Below are 20252 nucleotides of genomic sequence, written 5' to 3' on the forward strand. Positions count from 1 at the left end.
TTCTCATCTTCATCCAAAACAGACTGTTTTCCAAACTACTGACACTTTTCTCTGAAGTTCCGTTTCCCAGAATACAAGTTCCAAATTCCAGACCATGAGATCTGTCCAAACCAGCTCAGATTTCTATTTTCAGCCTGTGCCTTTACCACGCTTTGCATATTTGGATTTATGCCAGTAATTTTCTCTTAAAGACACATTTTTGGTACAGTGGGAACTGGTATGGAAAAAAGAATTTGCTCCAGTATGCAGAAACAAGCTTCAATCTCAGAGTCACTATGTGTTTACACGGGACAATATTCAACAACAACAACAAAATGTAACTGAGCAGAGGTAGTCCCCATACCTTGTTTGACTTGGTTGGATTTTGGCATGGCTAATTTTGATGTTTTAACCTTGCTGTCTACTCTATCTATGTTTTTTTTTTTACAGAGAACTGGGATTTACAGACTTCCTCAAGTCCCTCTTTACCCTTTCAGAATGAAGTGATGAGTTACTAAATTAAATCCTTGCTCACTTCTCTTCCAATTTATCCTGTGTATCCTTCTCCAAGGTAAAGCACACTCATTGCTCTTCTGGAGCACATTTTCCAGTTTAGTTTTCTAAAAAAAGGAGTCTGGTTCATGAGCTCCAAGAACATGATGCAAATCAAAGTGCAGTACATGAGGACAACAGTGAGATGTGCCTCAGAAGCACACTTGTGTTCTGAAATAAAATTCTAAGGTAGATGTGCCATTATACAGGCAGTGGCAAGAGGAAGCTCTTCCAAAAAAGCATTTCAGAATACTACAGTTAGGTCCTGCTCTGAACTACCTTCTTGGAAGAACTTCTCTCTTGCAACATCAAAGAAGCTATGGAAACTAGCTGTCTTCCTAAGTCAGCCACCTAAGTCATGTTTCCGAACTTTGGCAAAAGCACCATAAAGCAGGCCAAAAAGAGAGTCTGAGGAACAACTACAAAGAAGAATCAAAATTCACAATAAATCTTACTTCAAACACATTAGGAGCAGGGAATCTGCTGGGTCCACTAGTGATCGGAGAATAAAGGAGCACTGAGAGAACATAGGGGCATTGCAGAGAAGCTAAAAGGACACTCTGCATCAGTGTTTGCAGAGACAGAAACCATAGAGGTTTCTACACAGAACTCTTTTCAGTCTCTAGCTCAACCTTGAGGACATACAACTTCAGAGGGGATATAAGAAAGAGCTACAGCATCCTGAGTGTTCAAGTGAGGTACATGGGGTTTGCTTTGTTCAATGTGTTTTCCAATAACAGACATTAAATGAAGCTAGTAGAAGCCAGATTCAAAGCAAGTAAAAGGAGACGGTTCTTCACACAACCATAAAACTCCTTCCCAAAGGCTGTTGTGGGTGTTAAATGTTTGCAAAGATTCAATGAGAATTAGACAGATTAATGAAGAAGAAATACATTAAGGATTTTTAAATACTCAGATATTACACCCAGTCCAGGAAGTTCCTTGAACTGAAAATAGCTGAAGGCCAACTTGTCCTGTTTCATTATTCCCCAAGCTTCTTCATAATGTCATGGTTGGAGTCAGAATATTGGGTAAGACAAACATTTGGTTTGACCAAGTACGAACATTTTTTACATTTTAGTAGATACTGTTAATTCCTTTTTGCTTCTATCCTACATGTTGCCTTTGTATTTTGGATCCATACAAAAATGGGCAGGATTGCTAATCTCCTTTATTGCCATCTCATTTTAGCTCTGGGAATTATTATTCCCATTTTAGCTAACACCATCATGACTTATATAAAGCATCCATGGTCCAATCCTGTAAGAGAAGGAGTTCTTCATTTCTATGAAACCAGCAGGAGCTGAGAACACTGAGTATTTTAAAGGATCCTGAACATGTGACAGTGAATGGGATTTAAGCATCCATTAAGAGCTGCACAGAAATGCTTTTCTGAGTCTGGGCTCTAAAAGACTACTGAGCTATGCAGGGGCTTTTACACATCATTTTGTTGTCAACATATGCCTTCTCAGTTTCATCCTGCTTTGTTCTGATCTGGGGGGTGTGTGTGTGTGTGTGTTTAAAAGTTTAATACCTGTTTCCAAACAACTGTACAGTAATCGAATTGTAAAGCATTAAATAAGCCTTTCTCTTGGAAGATAATCATCATGGTCTAAAGGTTAGGTCAAGAAAGAAATTTCTCATTTGAAGAGAAAGGTTTCTTCCTACACAGAAACCAAAGGCAAAGGCTGGTTTGTATGATACCATATGTAGTTTCCATAAAACCTATGTGCTGTCTCCTGTTTCAAGTTGGGCCTGAACCACACCCTGGGGGTGAATCTCTGGATGTTTGACATATGGGATCTAGGCTGGATGCTGTAGTTTCAGACTGTTTTCATAAAACCATTTTATTCTCTATTTCTGTGAGCTAAAGCCCTACATTTATTGCTGACCACTGCTGTTAATAGAGGATAAAAGACAACAATAAGCAAAACTCACAGATGGCAAATGATTACTAGGAAGAACTCAGAGATGATTTAGTGCTTTAAACTTCACTTACATTTATTTCTGCTTCATAAAAAACTTGCTCTTGCAAAAGGATCTAGAATACACAATTTGAAGGAAGAAAGTCAAACCCCAAGGTAGGCTAAAAAAGGTGACTACAGAACAGTAGAAAAAAGGGTTTGAGCCAATTCATAGCCATTTCTGTTGCAGCTCTTAAAATACTGGAGTGAATTTTCTACTGCAAGGAGTTGACTTGGAAAGCCCTATTGGAAAGTGAAAGCCTATTCTTCATTGAGCTCTTTATAGTACTGAAAGAATACATGAACTTCTGATCTTTAGAATATGTATATGCTTTATTCCTGGCCTGAAAATATATCAAAAGAAAAACAGAGGGGATTCTGGGAAACTGTCTGCAAAGTACCTTTTCCCTAAAGCCAGTTTTAAATGCCAGGATTTTTCTAGGCTACTGATTGTGCCACAGTACTTAAACAACAACAAAGCATGATGCTGGTTCTTTACATTTTCTCCAAAGTTATTAAAGTGGTACTTCTGAAAGCAGAAATAAAAGAATTCTCCCTCAGAATATACGAGTTGAGCAATGAGAATCCAACCAACAGATAATCATCTCCAGACAACAGGATTAACAAAACCTGAAGATAACGATGAGGATTTTAAACAATCATTACCACTTTTATGCAACTATTTGAGTTCATGTTGAACTTTTGCTCCATTCCAGTATGAATTGTATCATCAGTGGTTCCACTTTGGCCTGTTGCACCTCAACTATCTTTAAGGGCTTTTGCAAAAAATGCAGAAAAACTGCATTTAAAAAAGGCCAATGGCATAACTAATAACTCCCTCCTTAGTTCAAAGCATTTTGTCTATTGTGAATGTCACACACTTAGGAAGATCTACTCCAGAATTTATTTTTTATTCATAAAGAAGTTGTCTGAATCTTAAACAAATTCAAATATGGTCTCCAGGTAATGTTTGTCACATGTTAAGATTTCTGCATTGTCCTGGAATGTAAGAAGAAACACATGATTGCACTGCCCTAATTAAAACTTGAATCCAAAAACTTATTAACAACTCAGTTTAAAAAAATCTTCTTTGCCAACATGTGCACTGAATCCTGCATTTTTGAGATGGTTTGGGGAGATATTTTTGTTTTTTCAAAGCTGTTTATTACTGTTACTGTTATTATTGTTATTATTATTATTAACAACATGTTCATGTGCACAAGCATATTGCTGACTTGGATCCACTTATTTCACCATACAATAAAAAGTTTTTTCATTATCTCATTATCAGGAGCCCATCTAATGGGCCTATCTTCAGTTAATCAGTTTGTCTCCATTCTTCACTGCTGATGAAAGTCTGTAACTGCGGACTGCAAGAAGCTCCTGTAAGAGCACACAGTACAGTAACACATGAAAACATACAGTTTTATCCAGCCTTCACACAGTATGCTTCAATGTTTGTTCAGTCACAAACATCTCTTCTAAAATGATTGCAACTAAAGCGATGGGATCTCTAAGAAATTAGAATCATATACAACATGGAAAATTCTTCCTTCTTTTTCACTGCATGTGATATTAATTTATGTCAAATAATATTTGTGTTAAACAGTAACTGTGTGACAGATGACTACTGACTACATGTCTGTGAGGGGTGATCTAACCTCTGCTGTCCCATCTCCAAAGCATTTGGGGGAGAGTCAACCTGCAGTGTGCTAAGGGCATCAATATAACAGTGTTGGTTATATACAGCCCTTCACACCAAAGAGCTTCCAAAAAATTTCAAAAGGTGAATATTATTACATACCGCTATTCTAAGAATTTTAAACACTGTCAAAGATATTAAATGCTCTTTCTCCCCCTAAAACTTTCTTCCTTTTCATCCAAGAAGCCTCCCCTAGAGTCACTAAATCAAGTTATTGTATAATTATACACCTAGCTGCCTCTGGCCTAACAATCTCCAGCAGCCACTATTAACTGTTGACTTTAACATTAGTAGCAGTGCAGTGCTCATCGGGCTAGTCTGACATTTTTTAATATAAACTTGCCTTACCTGCTTTCCCTTGCCTCTGGCAAACCAGCACTTCTACTGTTATTGTACATGATGGCTGGAAAACACTTTCCTAAGATCTGCTTTTAGCCATGTAGCCTCCAGCCCAGTTTTACTGTCATCAAATCCAGCCTTCAGTCAGTCAAATCAATCCCCTTCCTCCTCTCTCCCCATATATGTTGTCTTTTCTTACAACTCAGCATTTGGCATTTTAATTATCTTCTGTTTCCTTACTATAAACACTTGGAAAATAAGCCTTACCTGGCAATGAAAAGGGAGATAGATTGTCCTGTTCATTTTCCTCCTCTTGGTTCACCACAGGGATATTCCCATTTTCAATATTTTCATGTCTCCCATTCTGAAGTGGTTTGCTTGAGCCATTGGCAGATTGGATTAACCGCTGACGCTGCACAGTGTCAAAGACAAAACCGCCATAGTTTAGAAAATATTGACTTTGTTAAATCTGGGGTTTGCTGTCTGTCCAGCCCCAGTCATGTGAGCCATGATGTTCCTCCACAAAGCTTTCCTTCCAGTCAGCAACAAACAAATCTATCTGTGGCCTCCCTGTCTTCATCAGGCCAGCGTTGACTATCCACCTCAAAATTACTGGCAGGAGTCTTTCAAGTCATGATGGAGAAAGTTGTCATATCTGTTCTTCCGCATATTTTTTTTAATGAATGTTGTTATTCTGAAGCACTTCTTACTCAACAGTTGCCACTCAAACCAGCAATAGCACCATAATCTAGTGGTAACACTCAAGACGTTTCTGCACTATTAGAGTTGGCTTATGAATGACTCATTACCCAGTATGTCTTCTATTCAGGTCCAACTCTTCTCCCTCCTTCTCATCCCCATTCCTTGAGGTAAATGTAAAGGTCCTACTTACAATTTCAAAAGCAAGACTAACCCCTGTTGCCCTTGTCAGAGTATATACTTTCATGAAGCTCATCATTGTGCCTGCAGACATGTGTAAGACTGCTACAGTTCCAATACATAGTACAAGAATTACAGGGATAACTTTTAAACGTCAGGATATATACCCATTAATACACTGGACAATGTGAGATGTAACAGTAATTTCCTACTTTTATAAAAAAAGAAATATTTTTAGTTTGTTAGAAGAGATAATGCAGGATTGATAATTGTTCTCTTTTCCAGGACAAATTGTTGCAAATTCCTAAAAAGTGCTCTGAAATGCCTTGAAAAATAAAGTAACTGCACAACATACAAAAAAAATCTGAAACTAGTATTAACACACCGTAATTAAAAATAGAGAAAACTACTATCTGAATACTTTGCAGAAGTTTGGCGGTAAGAATACATGAGAACATAGATCCAAAATGCTCTGGTTTAGAGAATGTTTTTTGCAGATGTTGAACTAGAAAGTATCAGCTCTCTGTGTCTTAATATCCATTAAGACTGAATTTTTTTCTGATCAATGAATTGCCTTCAAAGCAGAACTTCTACAGAATCAGCTGCTGCTGTGTGGCCTATCTGATCTTCTGCTCTTGACTGTATGCCACCAAGCTGACTTTGTAATAAACATTTCACTGTTTTACTGTTAAACTGGACTTTTATTACAAATATATTAGTGCTGCTTTCTTTCACTGGGGTATTCACAATGCTGGGTAGACACATGAACTGTGTGATGATGTTCAAATTCTAGGAACTTGTTATAAGCACGGCTCTTTGGCAACCCCTCTCCCTCATAGTTATTTATTGCTTTCTTAACGAACCTACCTCATTAATGATGAGTCGGCTTGCCATCCGCATTCTGGTGCGTGGTCCAAACTTATTTGTAATCATAATCCGTAATCCAGCTTCAGGGAACCGGTATTTGGGGGGACTGGAGCAGATGATCTCATCTACCATCACAACACTGTTTTTGCCGTACTGCTGCATGCCCTTCACTAATGATCACAACGGACAGAGTTAGTTGTGGAACTGATCTTACCACGCTTCCCGTCACCCAGAGTCATTCTTTTCAGGCTCAGGTGGGGGTAATATTCACCTGAATGCTTGAATTTACAAGTGACTTTCCTGTAATATTTCTGCAGCCTGGTGAATCTGCTCAATCAGTTGTGCACATCGTTGGGATCACATGCCAAAAACGGATTTCACTCTGCTAAGGTAGCTACCAACCCACTCTCAGATGAGTGGGAGCAGTTTTTACCCAGCCATTCATGCTGTAGAACCAGTTTTCTTTGCTCATGTCCCACTACAGTTTTGTAAGACTTCTCTAAAAGCACTTGCACTGCAGCAGTGTAGATGGCGCTCCTGAAACCTCTAAAGCTATCCCATTGGATCAAGGTGCTGCACATCCAGAAGTCCCTAATGTTGTGCTCACTCCTTTTGGAAATCTTCACTTTACCTTCACAGAATATTACCAGTATCTCTAACATGACGATTCAAAACGATGAAGAACAATTATCAGGAACAAATGTATAAGTAAGCCTTTGTTAATATAAAGGAATTTGTACCAAGGTTAAGAGTTTTGTTCTATCGTGTTAAGAACACAAATAGAGAGACAAAATTATATTGGGAATCAACACAAGTACAGGCAAGGACTTTCAGAGCTCAACAACAAACTAATATTCTCACAAATGCTACAGACTACACATAGCAAGTAGAGCAAGGCTCAGCAGACAGGAGACATACCCATGTGGTGTTAGAAAGGAGGGCAGGAAATATGCATATGACTGTAATAAATATTAATTATTACATGTAATAATATGTATGGGGAAAAAAACCCAACAAAATTCTTTGCTGCTTGTTTTCTGCTTTGCTTACCTCGGCTTCACCCTCCCACTCCCCTTTTGCATTAAGTTACTTACATTAAGAAGAGGAAGAGAGTTTAGGAGGTAGAAGTGAAAGATAAAAATTAGTGCATGGTTCCAGTCAGGAAGCAAAGGAGATCTAACAAAACATCCAACTCAAACAAAGGAATTAAAATGGACCTGTTCTAAACACACAGAATTCTACACCAGGTTTTTTTTGCATTGTTACAGTGTTGAAATATTTTTGTTTTTCAGGGAGAAGACTGGATCCATGCATGCATGTAAATCACATCATGCAATAAAGGCTTTGCTATCTCAAGCATCTTCTCACATATTTGAAGTTGAAGAAATATATATCCTTCTATTATCATTCAACAAGAAGGCTAGCAAGCCTGTAAATCACCAGTAAAGAGCTATATATTTCACCCTTTAGCATTTGAGTGTCTTGCTTTGTTTCACTAAAATGAATTTTCAATGAGTACACTGGGGTCACCTGAAGTGTCATAAAGAGATCTTTGGTTTCACAAAGAAATATGCCCTACTCAGAGAACCCACTCTGAAGTCTTGTCTTGCAGCTTAATACCTCTAATGGAGAATAGAACTAGTAGTAATTTTACATTTGGTAAACATAAAGGAGCAATTACCTTCCTGCCCCCCCCCGCCCCCGCCCCTGCCCAACATCTAAAACAGATTAACCTTGCTGAGTACTGCAGCTGATGATGCAAATAAGGAGCACATCCATTCCAATGACTCTTAAAGTTAGAGTGTAGCAGATTTTCTGTGAAGGAATATAATAGCCAGACAAGCTTCCTAGGAACCAATCCTCATCACAGATGAGGATGCAACCACAGTAGCTTAACATTTGCTTTAGTTAGACAAAGAAAAAGAAATGTTTGACAGCAATCCTTGTAAGGCAAAAAGGCCAGATATCTTTTTAATAGTCTCATCAGATTAACTGCTCTCAAGTGCATTTCTCCAGTGAAGTCTCCAAAGTACTTCTTTATCTTACAGTGTCATGAAAAACACAGAAGCACTGCAGTTACTCTGGAACTGTTTCTTAGAGCACTAAGGAGACAGTGACCAAACACACTCAGCTTTGATGAAATACCATGATAAAAAACTAAGCAATGATGTAGAATACATCATTATAAAAATATATGTAACTAACTGCAGCTGTTTTGACTTACTGCGGCACATTGCTCTTATATTTTCATAACAGCTTTTCAGTCTCCTCACTCCCTATGCCCATAAACGTACATACCTTGGCCCCATATGGTACAAACAGGCTCCACCTAGGAATCGCAAAAGTGATTTTCACAAATGTGAGACAGAGGAAAGCCTTTTTCGCTTCTCCTTTGTGATATTCCTTAGAAAAATATCTTCTGAGAACAGCTTTTCCTTTTAACAAACTGCCTAAACTTCCTGCTCACCGTGAAGGGTCATCACCAACAACCCTGTCAAAATCAACAGAAAGCTTCTTGCTGACTTTAGTTGACTCCTGATCAGGCCCTCAGAAACCCACTTTTTTCAAGTTTCTGGTTTTAGGCAGGAATCAAACCATGCCACCTGCTGGAAATTTGAGTCAACATAATAAAAGCCAAGGGCAGTGAGCCACATTTGTACTTTTAAGACAGGAGCGTTATTCACAAAGTACAAATATTTCACCCTTACCTGTGTGTGTAGAACTCGCCCTTGAAATTGAATTATCTTACTGTGAAAAGCTCTCCTTTTTCTCTCCGAAACTTGAGTAATGGAGGCTTTTATATTGTACCACTGGAAGCTCTTGAAAGTAATACTTACAAGCATAACAGAGAGCTGTGCAGCATGTGAACCCCCCTTTTATCTGCACCTTGAGCAACAGACTAACCATCCTTGGTAGGAAAAAAGCTCTTCACCCAAAGCAACCGTTCTTTTTTGGGGAGTAATCAGACTTTCCTCCTGTGGAAAATCAGATTAAGGTTAGACCTACACCTTGGTGAAGCCAAAGGAGGTTTCTCGGTGGATGCTGAAACATGCTAACCACTGGTTGGAGGCAAGGCAGAGGCCAGCTCTAGTTCTCTCCCTGCTACTAGCAGTGCTCCTGTTTCTGAAAGCTGCTGCTGGGGAAGGTGCAGCTCAGCTTGTGAAGTCAGCCAAGTGCCAACTAACAGCGAGTCACAGGTAGGTTATGGCACGTTTTGACTCAAGAGGAGCGAGATGCAACAGGCAGCCATGTGATGATTTTCTAGGACAGCTTCTTGACACATAAAGCACTCATCTACAAAGCAGCTAGGCTAACACTGCCATCCTCCTTTCCCACTGCTCACTCCAAACCCTGTCACGTCCTTAATCTCTTCTTCATGTCCTCTCTCATCCCAGGTAGGTTTGCCTGGGATAATATCTACACTCTCACACTTTAAACAATGGTCCCTCTAATGCAGCATGTATTTGTATAAGGCGTGCTGGAGAAGACAAAGGGGATCTGACTGAAACTGCAGTCTCAGTGCATCTTTAAGGGAAATTAGAGAGAAATCTGCTGTGGCCAGTTGTTAGTGGAGACACCATTCTCATGAGTCCAGGTTTTTATTAACTTGCTCCTTTTCCTAGAAGTTCTGCATGTTCTTCACAAGCATTAAATAATCTTCACATTTCCTGAAAAGGAAATAGGTGAACAGGCAAGCAATCTGTGCCATCAACCCTTTACCACAGAGGGGCTACAGAAGAGAGCATGCAGGGAGATGACATCAGAACCCAACAAATGCCTCAGAGGTAAAAACCACTAGTATCTGTGTTCTTTCACTGGATCACTCTTTTCCTGTGTCCCCACTTGAATACACAAGTAACAACTGCCATAGGAGGTATCCTCTGAACCTTGTATGTATGTAGTTCCACATCCAAGTGACAGACCTCACTATATCATAGTCAATGTTCACAAAAATTCATTGTAAAATGAGATCAAAGTATTTCAAAGACATCCTCATTTAATTATGCTACAATGTCCTATGAGAAATAATTTTAAATACCTATTACACTGTTGTCTAAACACCATACCTGAGACCAGAGTATATGTGTGCTGTCATTGCATAAACCTGTAGTAAGTGACAGTACCTACCTTGAAGAGATCCCAGCCTAAACACTAAAAGCAGAAAAGAGTGGGATTCTCTGAGTCTGCTCTAAATTCCTGTTTGCCACTATTTGTTATTACATGAGGACCTTTCCAAATGCTACCTACATTGCTGCTGAGCTCAGTCTCCTAGAATGGGAGATGTTTGCAAAGAACAAAGCAAGGAGATATCACTCATTAAGAGCAGTCCAAGAGCTCACTAAGTTACATGGTTTGTGCTTTGAAGGTAGGAATGATTTTGCTTTACAGAGAAAAGAGGGAATGGAAGAGGGATAAGACAATGATAAAAACAGGCTTACAAAAAAGCCAAAAATACCCAGCTATGTTTGCCTACCTTCAGTACCAGAAGGTGGGTATCACCTTCTTCCCCTTTATGACAAAGACACAGAAAGCAAAGAACCTGCATTTCTTAATTTTACATATGTGTTTGGCAATGTATGCAGAGCTATTTAGGCATGTGATAGTCAGTCTTCTGAGGATCTGAACTCAACATGTAATCCCTCTTGCGCACTGATCTGCCCAGACCTTTACTTCAACACCCAAGTCTCAGCTTCTAGTTCCAAACTAATTTTTGAAGTGACAATTACTTTCTTCCTGGCAAAAAAAAAAAGATTTCTTTCACAGTGTTGTAACTCATCACTGAACAGAAGATAAAAAGGGAGCAAAATTGCCAATGTGCAAAGCAGCTTGTTTTCAAAATATAAAAAAAAAAAAAGAAATTGATTGGGTTTTTTTCATCTGGCAGTCTGACTCCTGAATTGTGAAGTTAACCCCAAAAAATTCCTGCTTATGATTGAACAGTAACACTGTTTTGATCCACATTAAAGAAATAAAAAGGATATTCTGGGAACTATTCTTTTTTCAAGTCCTGTCTGCTCAGCCTTACCTTTCCATAGTAATGGAATGGATGGGTCATCACAACTAGAGTCATAACATTTATTACCATCTTCTAGCTCATTGTTGACTGTGTCACCATTTCCAACATTCTTGCTTTTAAGGCTGAAGAAATTTTGCATCCTCACATTGTACCTGAAAGTGCAAGGGTAAGGTCTGAAAAGGTTGGATTGTTGCATTTCCTCGTCAAACTTTTAAGCATCTGAGAACAACTTATGCAGGCAACCAGTAAAGCCTAGATGCATGTTCTCTGACAACTAATAGGAAGTTAAGAGAAAGGACTATCCAATTCAGTGGCAAGCTGATAGGAAAGCAAGGGCTGCACCTATCTCTCATGAGATACAGCAAACTGCAAAAAGACACTAGTGCAGATTTAATGAAGACAAAACACTGGAGCTGCGGATTTTGGAGCCAGGACATTCACTATACAACAGCTTCTTTCGTCCTGCATCGGCTTGCAATTCACCTTGCTGTTTCTCTCAGTACTGTGTTCCTCATGGCAGGTGCTTGAGCATTTCTGGGACTGTTGACCATACCTTTCTAGAGAAAGAATGCATCTATTTTAGCACTAGGGTGGAATCTAAAAGAGCTGTCAATGAACTCTGCTAAGACCTGATGTAGGAGAAAAGGGAGGCTGAAGTTTCAAAAATGATGATTTGGGCAGGGAGGGGACCAAGGGATAAGTCTAAGCAACTTGCAGGAGAAGGGTGGACTCACAGACCCTTGCAGTAACAGTCAGACCTCTGACTCTCCTGTCAAAGGCAGTGACGCTACAGAAGAAGGATGTCAGTACACAACCTGGTATGAGATGGTCTGAAAATAAATACATGCTTAGCAGTCTGTCTAATGTTCTTTGACCTTGTTCTCCAGAGGTTACAAAATACATGTAATAGCTGACATGCTGTGTGCTTACAATCCAGAGTACCCAGTGGACTTTTTCATGCATCTTTGTATAAATGACATTTTCTCTCAACTTCTTCTGAAAGCTACTTTACCTCAGTGCACTGTGAAAAGTATGCCTGAAAATATTTGCTGTTGACTGAGCACAAATCTAGAGCAAAACTGATTAAGCATGAAAAAGCAAGGGATCTTACACAGAAACATGACTGGCTGTATTGTCCTCAGCAGGAAGGCCAAGGACAAAACTACACCAAAAGAATGATGGTCAATTAACACCTAAAGGGCATACGGAAGAGAAAAGCACTTACTTCATGATAAGTATGTAGAATGAATACATAATGATGAGTACAAGGCTTTCCCACCTCAAAGAGACAAAAAAACCCCCAGTGTTAAAAGGCCATTCAAACAGCTGTATGCTTTACAAGTTTTATTTAAAGGTATGCATTAAACATCTAGTACAAGTCACACTTGTGTACACAGGATTCACATCACTAAGATTAGACTGTGTCTCAGCAGAATCGGGGGGAAGCAGGCTCTCAAGTTCCAATAAACATGCAAATAAAATGTGATGCATATATTTCAGAAATATGCTATGCAGACTGAAACCATCACTACCTTTTGAGTATCATAATGCCAAGGCCTTTTGTCATTTCAGTGCTGAAGCACCGGCCAGGCACTCTGAGAGGACTCTTTTATAAGATGCTTATTATCTTCCACTAGGATTCCACCTTGGACTGTTCTTTGGGACACCTAGCATTCCCATTAATGTTAACAGCCAGATTCAGAGCAGCAGAACCTTGGTCAGTCTCTCTGCACGTGAGTCCTCTGGCCTTACATATAGCCTATTTACTTCATTAATGTTTCCAGGTTCTTAAACTTTCTTTTAGTTTTCCCTGATCATCATAAAAAATATAACCAAATAAAATACGTAGTATTTCCTAGGTGTCAAATCCAGCTCATACTCCCAGCATGTATGAACAAAAGCTCATTAGCTCATTACACTGTAACTCTATTTACTGATCCGTCTCATGGCAACTACAGGACTGTAGGGAATAACTTACACAACTTACCATTCTATTTTCTCATCATATATGAACTAGAAGAAGGGGGGAAAAAAAAGGAAACACATAAATTGACCATTTCTCTGATCTATCTTGAAAAATGGTCAAATTCATTTAATAAATATCAGTCATATCTAGCCAGAAGCTACTTGAGTTTTGACCCTTTCTAACCAGAACATTCACTGTATGGATTGCGCCCCTCACAAAGTACAAACCTTGTGAACAAGACTTGGATCCCTCTTAGTGATTATTATAAATACTATTTAGTAAAACAGTGTGAGCATGTGAAACACAGACAAATATGCACACATGTACCCACATGCTGTGCTGTGGAAATGACAGCAAAGTCATGTATTCTGAAGAGATGTAGCTCTGAGTCCTTTTAACAGCTAGACTAGTTTTAGCAGAAAAGACAGCCATTTTACTTCTGCTTTTAAGCCAAGTGGTTATACACATTTTACTCCACATTATGTTACTCCTGCAACTGGATAGGCAGCTAGTGTTCCATATTCATTACATTCAAGAACTACTACACTGTTCCAGATGGACAAAGTGGTATCTCACCTGTGCTCTATTTAGAAAAATTTACCAAGAATCTGTGAAATAAAATTACTGTGTAGAAGCAAGAAACAGCCACCTTCCCTATTTAAAACAGAGGTGCAGCTCAAAATTTTTTATCTTCACAGCAAGCAGTCCCCTAGGTCAGAAGAGAGTGCTAACAGCACTGTGTAACAGTAGACTGCTAGCCTGCAGAACTTTACAGACTGTAGGTACAACATGAATGGATATTGATGGTCATGATGGACACATACTCTGTGGGGCTGTATGAAGTTTTCATATTTGGACCATATGGTGCAGCTGAGCCCTCACCTCCGGATATCTCTAGAACTAGCTAGGAAAATAATTGTTTACCACTGTATACCAATGGTCAGCAGGCTGGTCCTCCAAAAATTCAAGCAATGAAACACATTAACTGTTAAGAGAACTACTTACAACAATAAGTATGATCACAGATATTGTGTAGTACACAGAGTCCCGGAACACAGCCCACTGGGTGAGACAAACCACCTGAAAAATATCACACCTTCAGCCAACAAAAATATGCCATTTTAAAGACAAAACAAAGGCCTCTATCTTGCAATCACTTAGGTGTGTGAGTAGAATTATTATTAGCAATGATTCTGGAACCAATCACAGTTTTATGCCAATGGAAGACATCAGTCTGTTAGACAATGGATCTATAACAACCACCAGTAATAAAAATATCCATTAATGAAATACATTTCTAACTAATGATATTTTAATAGGTCATAATTTCAATTGTAAAGTACAATTCATTGTAATGCAGCAAATCAATAGTTCCCACTTCATTATATTTGTGGATATATCGGATTTAATACCTGAAAAAATATGATACACAGTCTACCATCTACTGAGTAGATGGACCAAATCTCATGCTTGTGTCCTAGATTCTTTGACCACCATCAGTACACCAGGAAGGATCAGCAAATGCACTGATCAGTTGACTGTGAACACAGTATTGTATGAAGAGGAACCAGAACCAGTTTCCTCTGTATGCTACATGTTCAGAGTGCTGAAACTACAGCTGAACTTTCTGGAAACATTTGCTGTTTGTAAATCATTTGTAAATTCTTTACAACATTTGACATTTTTCACAATGCTAGTTCATTTTTGGTTTTGACTAATACTCTTTTTTTCTTCTTTTTTTAAATATTTCCTCATGGAAGCCCCTAAATTGTAGGAAATTGAACTCCATAAAGGTAAATATCTTACTAACCTGTCCTGCAAACATTCCACAGACACCAACAATGCAGAGGATGTTGAAAACTGCTGAACCGACAATGGTCCCTACTCCTACATCTCCGTGAGTGATAAATACACCTGCAGAGGGAGCAAAACACGTTTTATTACCTCTGTCATTTCATTTTAGGTCACATGCAATTACTTAGAACAGGCACAACATGAGAACAAAAGATGTTTGAAAGTTTAACCAAAACCTGTTTCATAATAAATGCTCACTTCTCTGTGGAATATTTTGTGCTTTTAGTCTAGCTAGCAGCTCCCCATTTTTGGCTTAACATCTCTATATATGTATTTTTATTAAAAGTAAATGATTTCTTAGCTAGTTAGTTCAACAGTAAGTCCTGTATTTCACAGCTTGGTTGTGAGTGGTGCACTAATACATTCAAATGAACACAAAACATCTCCAGTCCCATCAGGAGCATGGAATTTATTTCAAACAATATAATAAACCACATAAGCCTTTCTCCCAGTATTTAATATTTAGTGTGTTCTTCCCTGCAATGTTTTATGGGAGTAACAGATTCTTCCCTCAAAAAACTGGTAGCCGCTTCGGGTGCAGTAATGCGTGCCTTCTGACTCGAACAGACAACCAGGATTCAGACTTAACCTGTTCTAGTACCAACTTTCAGATTTCCATTAGTACTGAACACACCTATGCCTCAGATATTTACCTGTAACATAATTGTATCAGAATGACAAAAATTAACAGCTGGAATGGACCTCCAGGGATTATCTAGTGTAATCTTCAGCACTGAGGCAGAACCAAAGATAACATGAATGCACTACAGAGCTGTATCTGCTTGCACTTTAAATCTTTTGCTAAAGGGAGCCTTAAAGGCTTACACTCACTGCTTTTTAATAAGTTGGACATGAGGTTATAGTGCATTCCTTTAGACTGTATTTCCCTGAAGTTTGTAAAAATGTTAGTTGGGATAGTAGCAGAAAGCCTACTAAGGCTTTACTAAAGACAGATTTATCAAATTTAAGCCACCATGCTGCTACAAAGCTACAACCTAGTTGCCATTACTGAAACTTGGTGGGACAAATCTCATTACTGGAGTGTGGCTATCAATGGCTACAGGCTGTTCAGAAGGGACAGGTGAGGAGAGAGGAGCAGAGGGTTGCCCTGTACATCAAGAAACAGATAGATTGTGAAGAGCTTGTCTCTGAAGAATACCCACAAGCAGGTTGAAAGCTTATGGGCAAGAATTAGAGACCAAGGCAACAAAGGAAACCTTGTGGTTGTGTCTACTACAGGCCGCCCAATCAAGGGGAGCCTACTGACAAAGCCTTACTCCAGCTACAGGAGGCATCGCGCTCACAGGCTCTCTTCCTGCTGGGGGACTTCAACCACCTGACATCTGCTGGAAAAGTAGCATGGGGAGCTATACACAATCCAGGAGACTCCTGGAGTGCATTGAGGATAACTTCTTAAGCCAGGTAATAGACAGCCCTACCAGAAGGGATGCAATACTGGACCTGTTGGTCACCAACGCAAGTGAGCTAACTGGTGACATCAAGATTGGAGGCAGCTTGGGCTGCAGTGATCATGCACTGGTGGAGTTTGCAGTCCTGAGGGATATGGGTCAGACAAAGAGTAAAGTCAGGACCCTGAATTTTAGGAAAGTAAATTTCTAGCTGTTCAAGGAGTTAGTCAGTAAGACTCCCTGGGAAACTGCCCTCAGGGACAAGGGAGCAGAACAGAGCTGGCAGATCTTGAAGGAGACCTTCCATAGAGTGCAAGAACTCTCAATCCCCAGGTGTAAGAAATCAGGAAAGGAAGGCAAGAGACTGGCATTGATGAGTCGACATTTGCTGGTCAAACTAACGGGAAAGAAGGAAATGCACAGGCAGTGGAAGCAGGGACAGGTATCCTGGGAAGTGTATAAGGATGCTGCCTGGTTGTGTAGGGATGGGGTCAGGAAGGCCAAGGTGCAGCTGGAACTCAAGTTGGCAAGCGATGCAAAGAATACTACAAAGGGCTTCTGTAGGTATGTCAGCCAGAAAAGGAAGGTCAAAGAAAGCATAAACCCTCAAGATGAGCAAGACTGGCAAACTGGTAAAAATGGACAAGGAGAAAGCTGAGGTACTCAACAACTTTTTTGCCTCAGTCTCTACTGGCAACCTCTCTTCCCACACCTCTTGAGTGGATGGACCACAAGACAGGGACTGGGGCAGCAAAGTCCCTCCCACTGTAAGAGAAGATCGGGTTCATGACCACCTGAGGAACCTGAACATACATAAGTCAGGGGGACCTGACAAGATGCATCCCAGAGTCCTGAGGGAATTGGCTGATGTAGTTGCCAAGCCACTCTCCATGGTATTTGAAAACTCGTGGCAGTCAGGTGAAGTCCCTGGTGACTGGAAAAAGCAAAACATTGCACTCATTTTTAAAAAGGGTAGAAAGGAGGACCCTGGGAACTACCAACCCTTCATGCTAAGGCACATGGAGGACAGGGAGGTGATTCGAGACAGCCAGCATGGCTTCACTAAGGGCAAGTCCTGCCTGACCTAGTGGTCTTCTATGATGGAATGACTACATCAGTGGACAAGGTAAGAGCTACAGATGTCATCTATCTGGACTTCCGTAAGGCCTTTAACACAGTCCCCCACAACATCCTTCTCTCTAAATTGGAGAGATATAGATTTGATGGTGGACTGTTTTTTTGATGAGGAATCGGTTGGATGGTCGCATCCAGAGGGTAGTGGTCAACAGCTCAACGTCCAGATGGAGATGGTGATGAGTGGTGACCCTTAGGGGTCCATACTGGGACAAGTACTGTTTCATATCTTCATCAATGACATAGTGGGATCAAGTGTACCCTCAGCAAGTTTCCAGACAACACCAAGCTGAGTGGTGCAGTTGTCATGCCCGAGAGACAGGATGCCATCCAAAGGGATGCGGACGAACTCGAGAAGTGGGCCCATGTGAACATCATGAGGTTCAACAAGGCCAAGTGCCAGGTCCTGCATATGGGTCAGGGCAATGCCCAGTATCAATACAGACTGGGGGATGAAGGGATTGTGAGCAGCCCTGCAGAGAAGGACTTGGGGGTACTCATGGATGAAAAGCTGGACATGAGCTGGCAATGTGCGCTCACAGCCCAGAAAGCCAACGGTATCCTGCACTGCATCAAAAGAAGCACGGCCAGCAGGCCAAGGGAGATGATTCTCCCCCTCTAGTCCACTCTGGTGAGATCCCACCTGAAGTACTGTGTCCAGCTCTGGAGTCCTCAGCACAGGAAAGACATGGACCTGTTGGAGCAGGTCTAGAGGAGGGCCACAAAAATCATCAGAGGGATGGAACACCTCTTCTATGAAGAAAGGCTGAGAGGCTTGGGGTTGTTCAGCCTGGAGAAGAGAAGGCTCCGGGGACACCTTACTGAGGCCTTTCAATACTTAAAGGGGGCTTATAAGAAAGATTGGGAAAAACTTTTTAATAGGGCCTGTTGCGATAGGATGAGGGGTAATGGGTTTAAACTAAAAGAGGGTAGATTTAGACTAGATATAAGGAAGAAATTTTTTACAATGAGGGTGTGAGACACTGGCACAGGTTGCCCAGAGAGGCTGTAGATGCTTCATCCCTGGAAGCATTCAAGGTCAGGTTGGACAGGGCTCTGAGGAACCTGATCTAGTTGAACATGTCCCTGCTTATTGCAGAGAGGTTGGACTAGATGACCTTTAAAGGTCCTTTCCAACCCAAACTATTCTATGATTCTATGAAATTTGCTGCTTTCCCCCTTCTCTACCAGTGTAATCCCGTGTCCTTCCTTCTCTTAATAGGAACTGCTTTTGGCATTTAGACCTCCTCTCTATACCAATAATCTTTAATATTTCAGAGATTACTTCAAATAATTCTGTAAGTAATATACACCATGTCCTTCTGCCTTGAACAGATCTGACTTATCTATACATTAATTTGTTCTTTTTCCCATGTTCCCTGTTCTCCTACTTCCTTGCTAAAATTAATTCCCTTTATTTGTGAAGAAAGAAGCCGAAGAGGCATCAAATATCTCAAATTCTCTCTCAGGGGACTGCAATAAATCTCTTCTTTTACTTCCTGTGTTGAGAATCAGCCATTCCTCTTTGTGTTTTGAGAGGAGATTCACAGTTTCATGAGATATTTTGAGTAGTTAATTATACCATGAACCACAGACTAGCTGACAGCTGCAATTGCTGATCATAAGTTGACAGAAGAATGGTAGCACTTTTGGATACCTCTGCTTGAACTGCTGCTGATTTTTTAACAGCAGATCTCATAAAAGCTAGTGTGTGGGCTTCATACCTATAACAGATGCAAACAGTTCTGGAGTGGAGCTCCCTGCTGCCATGAATGTGGCTCCAGCAACATCTTCACTTAAATGTAGTTTCTGGAAGAAAAGCATTAGTAATTTCAGCACTGCTACTGTATTTACATTCCACAGTTCTACAGCTGCAAAGATAAAAGCTCTTCATTTTCTGGCCACAGTGCTGTTAAAGGATGAACAGTCACTATGACACAAAATTAGACACTGCCTTTTGAGAAGGCAAATATACTTTGGGCAAGTAAAATGTTTATACCCTAACTCAATGAAGTATCAGATAAAATTACCTACTTATACATAACTGAATAGCCAATTGTGGCTTACATGTAGCTGATTAGAGAAAAGCATCTCTGCAGATTCAAAAAGGTTGTAAACATCTCAAATTGTTTTCATTAATTTACTTTTGGAACTCTAAACACAATCATTCAAGAATTAAGGGCAATTCTTGGAGCTTCTAAAATTTGAAAACAAAAATCCATAAGAGAAAAATATAACCTCTGTGAATAAATCTTACAAATAGCAAGGCTGATTCTGGCTTCACTTTAAAACTGTGTTAACCAAAAGTGAGTCCGCTGACACAGGCAAAATAAGTCCAATTAGACACAGAGAGGCCTGTGTACTGAAGACAGGTCTACTTTTATGACAGTGTCTCTTAAGCTCTAATAGGATATAGATAACTTAAAGAGTTCTCAGGCCAGAAGAAACCTGAGTAGCTCCACGAGTGGGCTGCATCCATTTAATATTGTCTGAAGATCTTTCCCTTGAACTATAAAGAGGTTTTATGGAGGAGCTTTTTCCTTTTTGAGAGTCTCTGGACTCATCTCTAGTACCTTATTTTTCTTCCAAG

At 40.0% G+C, this 20252-nt stretch overlaps 1 protein-coding gene across 1 annotated transcript in view; it reads right to left on the reverse strand.

Annotated features, from left to right (window-relative positions):
• Nucleotides 1–20252, reverse strand: part of SLC24A4 (solute carrier family 24 member 4) — a 94633-nt gene that overhangs the window by 16003 nt on the left and 58378 nt on the right. The window contains exons 5-12 of the mRNA XM_075029940.1: nt 19387–19471; nt 15076–15179; nt 14271–14345; nt 13287–13312; nt 12525–12578; nt 11309–11451; nt 6283–6452; nt 4804–4948 (exon numbers count right to left, since the gene is read on the reverse strand). Coding sequence (XP_074886041.1) covers nt 4804–4948; nt 6283–6452; nt 11309–11451; nt 12525–12578; nt 13287–13312; nt 14271–14345; nt 15076–15179; nt 19387–19471 — 802 coding nt within the window. The remainder of the gene's footprint in view (nt 1–4803; nt 4949–6282; nt 6453–11308; nt 11452–12524; nt 12579–13286; nt 13313–14270; nt 14346–15075; nt 15180–19386; nt 19472–20252) is intronic.

The sequence above is a fragment of the Buteo buteo genome, chromosome 6, assembly GCF_964188355.1.
Source record: "Buteo buteo chromosome 6, bButBut1.hap1.1, whole genome shotgun sequence".
NCBI lineage: Eukaryota > Metazoa > Chordata > Aves > Accipitriformes > Accipitridae > Buteo > Buteo buteo.